Source organism: Wolffia australiana, chromosome 8, assembly GCF_029677425.1.
Source record: "Wolffia australiana isolate 7733 chromosome 8, ASM2967742v1".
Classification (NCBI taxonomy): Eukaryota; Viridiplantae; Streptophyta; class Magnoliopsida; order Alismatales; family Araceae; genus Wolffia; species Wolffia australiana.
This window is the reverse complement of record NC_135842.1, coordinates 5,221,239-5,230,756: the sequence shown is the minus strand read 5'-3', so window position 1 is coordinate 5,230,756 and position 9,518 is coordinate 5,221,239. Positions and strand designations below refer to the sequence as shown.

General features: G+C 39.1%; 1 protein-coding gene across 2 annotated transcripts; it reads right to left on the bottom strand.

Moving 5' to 3' along the window:
* Window positions 1-3,395: 3,395 nt before the first annotated feature.
* Window positions 3,396-8,553, bottom strand: LOC144706865 (3'-5'-exoribonuclease family protein). Of its 2 annotated transcripts, none has more exons than XM_078579928.1 (8): window positions 8,360-8,553; window positions 8,218-8,267; window positions 8,025-8,094; window positions 7,829-7,934; window positions 5,426-5,492; window positions 4,517-4,592; window positions 3,886-4,181; window positions 3,396-3,676 (listed from the first exon to the last, which is right to left on the bottom strand). In XM_078579928.1, exons 1-8 carry the CDS (start codon window positions 8,514-8,516, stop codon window positions 3,527-3,529), a joined length of 972 nt encoding a protein of 323 aa, XP_078436054.1. In that variant the 5' UTR covers window positions 8,517-8,553; the 3' UTR covers window positions 3,396-3,526. The 2 variants fall into 2 exon arrangements, with proteins under 2 accessions (XP_078436054.1, XP_078436055.1); XM_078579929.1 differs by having other exon boundaries at window positions 3,396-3,616.
* Window positions 8,554-9,518: the final 965 nt, after the last annotated feature.

The following is a 9,518-nucleotide window of genomic DNA, read 5'->3' as shown; positions in this document are numbered from 1 at the left end:
ATTATTTTCAAACCACTAAAGTCAAGAGTACTTATTTCACCTCATACTGCAACAATGTATACATTGTCAAATATTATAAAAACTGTATAAAACATAAGCTTATTTATTCATCCAATGTTTGTTAATAAATTTCCATATATTAATGTCTGGACAATCTGAATAATTATAATCTTTATTATTTTCACACTGCCATAGGCATGAATACTTATTTCACCTCATAGTGCAATGTATACGTCCTAAAATATTATATAAACTGTATAAAACATAAGCTTATTTATTCATCCAATGTTTGTTAATAAATTTCCATAAGTTAATGTCAGATCAATATGAATAATTGTAGTCTTCATTATTTCTTCCTTCATCTCATAATGCAACAATGTATACATTGTAAAGTATTATATAAAGAGCAAAAAAATAAGCTTATGAATCGATTAAATGTTTGCATCGTTCTATTACTTAAGATTATATTTTTAAACTCGGTTTTTCATAATATTTATTAAATGTTTGTATCATTATTTATTTCTGAAATGTTTGTATCAGAGACTCATCATAAGGGATGACGCCTGTCAACAGCCTGAGGGCATTAAGAGCTCTGCCTCCTTCGGCACCATTGCTATCCATCTACACAACTTCACAGGACTGATGGCACTTCACATCCAGAATCCGAATCATAATGCAAAATGATATGGTATCAAGCAGACACATAAGGCAAACAATGGAACCACACATTATCATAGGTAACATCAAATCTTAGGCAGATAGAAAAATTACTTCAATTTGATGTTGGAAATGGTTTGTGTCAGTATAATCCACAGTTTCTGAAATGGTTGAATGGAAGTTTGGAAATAGTTACCATTTCAGCAAGAACTTACAGGGGAGAAAATGAAGACTAGCAAAGAAGAGGCGAATGATTTTCAGCAGTCAATTATTTAACCGAAAAATTTGAACATTCACTCCAAATGTGTACGCATATTGCGAAGGGACTCTCCTGGTCAACACCTCTCAGAGTACATGGAAAAGAAGTGTTATTCCAAATTTTTCTTTTTTCCAATTTTTTTATTCCAGTTTACTTTCTGGCAAACGGACTACAGAATACTTGCATAACTTATAGGTATAGGCTTACTGCAACTATAATACACATGAAAACGGGAACATACAATCATTCACTTCCGTACAGATATTTGCAACATTTCCTTTAAAATTCAAGCTTAAACAGTTAATCTTTACTGATACTTTGAAAGTTGTCACAAAAGTAAATTCCAACGATGATTTCTCCAAAGCATGGGAAAAACTGTTGATCGAAAGATTTTGCACATCAAAATTGCAAATTATTTGTGTTTATTTTTTGTGAACATTTAAAAAGAGAGATAGAAAGAAAACTATAAAGAGGCTCCACAGTTAAAAAGGGTAGAGTGCTCAATAGTAGAGAATTTCGAATATGTGAGGGAGGCGCATCCGATGTTGCATCAAGGTGGTAGGCAATCGCCCCGACCAAGGAGTTCTGAAGTATGGCAGGTCACAAGAGTTGGCAAGCTTGACACTCTCCGTGATGCCTCGGGTTGCCGTAATGGCAACGTAGTTGCACGAGTCAAGCCATTGACTCAGGTCAGACATCTCCCTGGTTAATAAGTCCAGTAAGATTATGAGGCATACTGAGATTGTGCGTCGGCAAACATACATTGGTGGCTGGGTGAGGTTGCTGCCGTCCAGGACAGTGTTTTAGAAGAGGAATTCCGAGATGGAGAGACCTAATCAGATGTTGCTGAAGTCCAAGTCAACTTTCCAAGAATTCTCTCGGACAAGGGGCACACGGCTGGCTGCAACGTCAAAATCCACTTGGCCCTTCACTGAATTGACCCTCCTGGACTTCAACGTCACAATATCCTTTGAATGTACTTATCTTTCCACTGAAGTTAACTCTTTAATGTCCTTAGTGGATCAATTCAGTGAACTTGGTGAACCCACTATCTATCCTTAGAATCAATTCAATAAACTCTTTCCACTAAAGAGCACCCACTATCTATCCTTAGAGTCCTTCTCATGTATCCTTCACATTGACCCTCCTGAACTTCGACGTTGCAACCAACCCTACCTCTCTCCCCCTCCCCTCCATTGGAGAGACTTCCAAGGAAGTCAACTTTGACTTCAGCAACTTCTGCTTAGGTCTCTCCAGCTCTGAATCCTCTTCTTAAACACCATCCTGGATGGCGACCACCTTGTCCAGGCTCTAGTGTATGTTCACATAACCACAATCTCAGTACACATCATAGTCTAACCGGAACTTTTTACCAGGGAGATAATGATACAATTCCAATAAAAGTCTACGAAAGGAGAAAACGTCAAGGACAGAAAAAGACAAATGTCCTAGAGAGGGGCACTGGTCCAGGTACTGCTGATCTGGCAGAATAACTGCCAGTTCTTGACTGGTAGTTTAGGAAAGGAATAAATGATACTATAAATAAAGAAGGCTAGCAGAGAGGAAGTATCTTCGGGAGGAGACTTCTGGGGTTTACGGGAGCTGGGAGGACAGGCTGCATTCGGCCAAGCATCCAGAAGCAAGTTCGCGTATTCCGGAAGGACGACGACGGGAGACTAGAAGGATATCCGCTTGAAAGACCGAGTAGAGAGACTCCCTTACTGTAAGTAATTCATTTCCATATTTGAATTTCCTACCAATTTGATACAAGGACGTATCAGATAGCTGACTCAAGTCAACTGCTTGATCAAGAAAAATCTGCAGACCAGAAGTGCGTCAAGCTCTCCAACCCTGGCAACCCACCCTACCTCTAAACTCCTTGGTTGGGGCAATTGCCTACCTTATCAGCTATCGGCTACGCCATCAGTTACGCCTCCTTCGCACATCTGAAATCTGCTACTATTGAGCACTATTTATTATTTTCAACTACTGAGACTGTTTACTACTTTCTTGCTATCTCTTTTTTTAAAGGCCCTAAAGAAATAAGCACATATGAATAATTTCTAAACTTGTAGAGCTTTGTCTTTATTCAAGTAAAGTTTTTGCATCATATAGACCTGTTTCATGAAACTCCACGTTTAGTTCAAATAATTACATCCAGCTTTACTTTTCTGCTAGTAATATTACAACGCGTCTATAAAATCCAACCATAAATTAAAAATGGTTTTCTTCAAAAAGAATAATAAATTAAAAATGGCACAGCAAGATGGCAATGGAGAAATTTTGGAGGTTACGGAAACAAGAAATTAAATCATACCAGAGATGGAAGCCAGCACAGCACTACATGACTTGGTATGTCCTTTGAGAGAACAAACATCAGTGGCAGACGCAGATAAATAACCCCAACGAGAATTTAATATTTCCAATTAGGATGGATTTCTATGTAACACTTCTATGTTGAGCCCCATGTTATAATTGGTTTTCCCTTTCTGTAAATACTTTCAAGTAACATTTCTATTTAAATATATGACAGCTGTTCCCGACTCAAAACAGAATCCAAACAAGAATCTAGTTCAATCAGATCAAAAAGATACTCTTACAGCAATCTGCTCAATCCTCGTCCATCTCCGTAGATTGAAGAGCTTCGTCTAAAAGGCTTTGAAGCTCCTGAACCCTTTTCTTTGTAAGCGATATGCATTCCTTGATAAATAAACAAGTAAAAAAACAGGTACTTTCTTCATTTCTTCCCAGTGGAAACCTCTAAGAAATATTGCGGCAAAACGTTAAGAAACAATAACGTGGAGAAAGTTCAACAGTTGGAAAGATCACGAGAGATATGTAGAAAACAGATGATGATTTTATTTAACCTTACAATGTAGGGAGAGACATTATAAAATATAAGGCAAGATGATCAGAAAGCAAAAGTTCTTATTGAAAAAGTTGGAAGATTAAAGGGTATCTCAACGGACCTTGAGAGAGGAAGTGAAGGCAAGAACTGCTCCTCCTGATTTATATAGTGAAACAAGCAAGTGAGAAGAGTCCAACACCACGGTCAAAGGAGTATCCATTATTGACTCCTCCTCAGCGGTTGGGTCAGCGAGAATGTAGTTCTTGTGGAGTAGACAAGTCAGCGAGAAGGGTAACAACTTAAGGCCCAGCTTTCTCCTGTCTTTGTTAACTGCCTCTCGCGTTGCCTTTCTCGGCGCGTCCTCAGATAACGGAACAACTCGGCCGTCATCACTCAGTGATACTAGAGGAATGTGTACTGCACGGAGGATAGCCATTATATTTGAGGGTAAGTTTATCAGATTATCGTCTACAATTTCAACTACGGAATCATGCTGAAATTACGAAACAGAAAAAATGATACAACACCCTACACAGCCGATTCAGAATTGATTGGTTGACTTCACTTCTAATATTTGAGGCATTACCCCATCCAAATCATTATTTCGGAATAAAGCAAGATGTCGACCATTTTAAAGAAAGGTTAAATAACTGAGGAAGTCCTAAAAACAAAAAGAAGATGATACACATTCTCAACGTGCAACGCAAATTGTAAAACCTAAAGAAAATCATTATCGTGTTTGTGAAGCATACAGTGTGCCAAAGCGGCTATGGCTGATAATAATGCAACATCAAAAAGCGAGCCATCAGCATTGAGACAGTAGACATCCTGCATTACAGTAATCCAACAAAATGTAACAAGATTAATTGAAGACCAAAAGGACGGGAATGAAATATAATAAAATATCAAAAGTTCCCAATTAAATAGATATTCATGCATGAGTCTATCAACGATAGATAATTGATTATCTGGATGGGACTTGCGTCTTGATGAATCTCTGAAGATGTTCTCAGAATCTTGAAGCGATGAACATTGTCGGACTTGGATAAATTGAGTAGAGAAAGAGAAAATAGAAGATAGGACGGCAGGTGAGACACCCACCGCATAAAACACTAGTTTGGGTTCGAGAATCACTCGGAATCTTGAAGAATCATTCATTCCAGTGCAAGACATTGAATTGATAGTCTAGGAAAGAAGCTTCGTGAATTCTTAAGTCTTCTAGAAGTTTCCAGAATTCAATATCTTTCTAGAATTTCTTCAGTCCTAAACCGACTGGAAACAGGTAAGTTGGGCACTCTCACCCTGCTGTCTAACAACCATAGCTGAAAACGAGAATCTATGCCCCTCATAATGATACAATACTTTGTTCTCACGAATGTGTAAGGGAGAAAGGGAACTGGAAAGAGCTGTGACAGCAGAAAATTTTTTCCTGGAGAAAAAGTTAACATTGTCTAGACTGAAAAATTAAACATCTTCCTATAGAAGACCACAAAGTACAAAAATGCCAACCGAGCATGAGGGGAAAGGATCATTCCGAGAAACATTGAAGAACAAAAGTTATTCCACGAGGATATGTAGACAAACATATCCTGCATTCGGCAGTAATTTCTCAGATAGCAACTTATCAGCATATTAGCACCAATATTACAAGGGAATTTTACCAGATATGCCAACCAAGCAGCCTTCCCACTGATAAGGGAAAGATCTTTTTGGTTAATCACCTTTGATCTGCATGGCATAAACGGTTAAATACAAGTGTAAGCGAGAGAAACCTAAAAATATTACACAGAAAAGTAATTTCTACACTACACCGGTGAGATGTTTATAATGTCAAACGAATCCACTAAACTATCAAAGCACAGAATCTCAATGCACTAACCAGTAAACTAATTCACAAAATCTCATAAAAATATCAATGCACAGTCATGGAATTCTTCCAGGATAAAGAGGTATAAAAGTGGACAAATTTGTTAGAGTGAGGCAGTTGTTGTAGATTCTTGCTCTGCTGGTGCAACAGAGTACAGATTAAGGCCGTAATATCCATGCGGAGAGCAGATTCGTTCTCTCATTAGGAATACAGAACAGTGATGAGGGAGCTCATCTGCTAGTTGAAAGCATAACTCCTTTAGACACTTCAGACAAAGCATCGCCACTTATACTGAATCTCAAACTAATACCACACGAACTTTGCAAATGCAAATGAAAGAGGACTTGGCACCTGTGAAGACTTGGCACACTGACGTGGGCAACCATCCCTGACCATGTCATTTACTGTGGCAGACTGCAGCAGAGGACCTTGGTGTTGACCTTGGCGTCAATTGCATGTTAACCATGGGAGAGGAGCTTGGCATTGACCTCGACAGAGGACCAAGGAGTTGACAATGGCATTGACAGCGATATTAACCACAATAGAGGGCCTTAGTGTTCACTGCAGCAGAAGACCTCAGCGTAGACCAGGGAACTGACCTCAGCGTTGGCTTAAATTAACCAATGGGTTGACCACAACGACGACCAAAGTGTAAACCTCAAGTTTGACTGCAGTAAAGACCACGGGTATGACCACAGTGGTGGGCATGATTGCAGTATAGGGAGTGGGTTTGACCAGGGTTTGCTTGCAGCCCTGACGGAAATCTTACTGGTGGATATGACCTTGGATGGAGCGCCACAGTTCCCTATTTCATACCTTTAGAATGTCAACTCAGAGCCAGACCAAGTCAGCCGGCAGCCCAAAATGGATGTCATATCTGTTTCATAGCTATGGAGAAACTGGCACCAGCAACAGTAGCATCAACAAATCAGCAGCAGTACCTTGTCATCGAAATGCATAAGGGCAGAAGCCACATAAGCAGATAAGACATGTCAGCAGAGGAGCATCAGAAGACAAGCCAGGTCATCAGGCAGGTTATATCAGCGAGCAGTCCATGTCATCATGGTGGGCCATGTCAGCAATGGTCAGCCACGTCAGAAAGGGTGTGCTGCTTCTTCATAGGAGCCAACTCATTGACTCGTTATCTTTTTCATTATTTTTAACCCAAATTTCACTCAAACTATACATCAATCTTTTTCCCTTAAATAGACAGATCGAGACATAGGTTTTAACGAAAAAGCCCCCGAGGAAACATTTTAAATCTGCACTCTTACAAGAGACAGTTTTTTTTTCTTCGATGTCCTCTTCATTGATGCGTATCAGGTGATAGCGAGGTCAAGCTTAGAAAAGGTCAACATACCGCGTAGCTCATCCACTATCAGACTCACTAAAGGAAATGGGAACTGGTCAAGGATTGTTGGTTTGTTGATACCACGGTAATCCATGCAGTGCCACTAAATGGCATATTTCTTTTTCGAAGAGATCTGGGCTTGAACATGGGCTGCAGTAAGAGAGATAAAGCCCTTCAGAAGTCATTCCTGAACCAGATGCTCCAGATTTTTTGTCGGCAAATGGGTGTACCAATGCAGTTTTGATAAGCCTATGTGTATCCCATTCATTGTGTCTCTAAGTGCATCGACTGTGCACTTCCTTCAAAAGCTCATATACAGAATCTATGGAGCAGAAACAGTGACATAGTTATCCTCAACAAAAACAAGATTATCGCTGATCAAGATTCATTGATTAATGGTACTCTCTGGCACAAAGCATAAATCAGATTGATAGCTCAATGAATATATACATGTATGGTTAAAGAAAATATATTATCATATAGATCAGCAATGACGAACAGCAACTCATTTCTCTGTCAAGCTTTCGATGAGATTTCCTTGACCTATCTCATGTCCAGCAGCAAATTATGTTTTAACAGAGGGTTTCTCCACTTTATAAATTATATAGCCTTAAGAGGAAAGAAAGACGAGCTATATCTAAGTTATCTGACAAACAACACCCAAAAACGGAATCCTAATAAAATTAAAAATAAAGCGACTAGAACCAGGATAAAAAATTCAGATAAGTCTTCCACAAAGCAGGTAGATCCTCCATCAATAATATCTCATATTTCAAAAATATAAAGCATATATTGCGACCAGTCAATAGAAAAATACGAACGCTCCAAGAGTTAAAAAAAATCGACCTAGTGATAACGTCCGATAGTTGCTGAGAAATCACAGGGGCCAATTCAGCAGGCCTCCCAGGCCTTACAGTTGGCGAGCAGATTGGAGGCATGTGAAAATCAATGACTGAATTGTGAAATTCACAAAAACGTTAAAGTAGCGGAGCTCAAAATAATTACAGTTTTACAAAGACGAGAAATAAGATTAGTAACGGACCTAGGGAGCCCTCATCAGGTGATTCGCGAGAAGGACTCATAACCTCCAATTTGATGGCCGCAAGCATCGTCTGTTTTTTAACAAACACTACGTAAAAAGTTTGAAAACACCAATAAAAGCACAGAGGAGACTCAATCAACAAAAAAAAAAAAAAAACGGTACAAATTCAAGAAGAAAACAAAGAAACGGATACCGTCTCGCCTGTTTTCACCAAGGCCGAGCCATCCGCCGTAGTAACCGCGCCTGAAACGAAATAAAATATTAATCCACAAGAAAAAGAACAAGCACAAACGCAATCATTGAAATACTGAAATGAACAGTGAAGGAGGGCGAACCAACGGCAATGGAGGTTTCTCGAGCGGAACTGAGAGGTCTACCATCAGGCCTGACGGATTCGACGAGATGACGCTCGTAGAAAGGAAGAGGGAAGAGGCGGCGGTACGCCTCGACCTCCATCTCCCCCGCTAAACCTTCGACGCCGCCCTCCGCCATGTTCAACACTCGAGCTTCGACTGTCTGTTTCAAGTAGCCCGACTTTGTTTGTCCTTGTATTTATAGCCCCAGAACAGACCCAAGATTCGACCCGCTAAGAACCGATAGCCTAATCCGATTGCGGAGTGTTTTTTTTAATTTTCAAAAAGCAATTTTTCTGTTTTTCTGTTCCCTCTTTCACTGATTAAATTTGTGATTTTACTTGGAATATGAAAGTAAAAACTTGTCGGTTCAGGTAGTTTTATACTAGCTTCGGCTCGGTATCGGGTTTTTTGCCAAAACCGAAACTTTGGTATGTCCCGGTTCGGTCAAAGATCAGTTTCGGCTCGTTAAAACCTATAGTTCTGTCATGAGTACCAGGAAATAATCAAATTCAAAGTTAAAAAGGTATAGTCAAATTTTAGGTCAAAAGAATAATTAAAAGAGTGAAACAATCAATTTGAGTAGGTAAATAGTACATTTTCTTTAGGGATTCACAACATAATCAAATAAAATTTTGGTATGTATTTTCTATATCAAAGCTTCATGAGGAGACAATTGCCAGAGAGAAATAGGTTCTAGAGCCTTTTAGTATATCAAGTCTCTGTTCCAAGGAACACTGCTAAATGTGGCTCATTGTCTCTGCATTCTCCTGCCTTTGCTTTCTTTGTCTCCACTCGGTTATTACATTGCTTCCAACTAGGCATCATGATCCATCTTCTCAGCCTGCAGTAAACGTGCAAAGCATCATGATCCATCAATAAGAAGGGAGAATAAAAATTAATATTTTTTTAGAAGAGGAAAATACCACTTAAAACATATAAAAATTGGTCTCATTTGAGGTCCTTTGCGTTATCATTTGCCTTAGATTCCTCTTTCTAATAATCCACATTGTCCTCACGAACTCATCATTCATAATCATTAGAACCAGCATTGTTTCTTGATGTCCTTCCTTTTTGAAGGATCTAATTCCTTGGCATTTAGAAAAAAGACTCTCTAATGAAGCTCTTGAGTTATAAATTT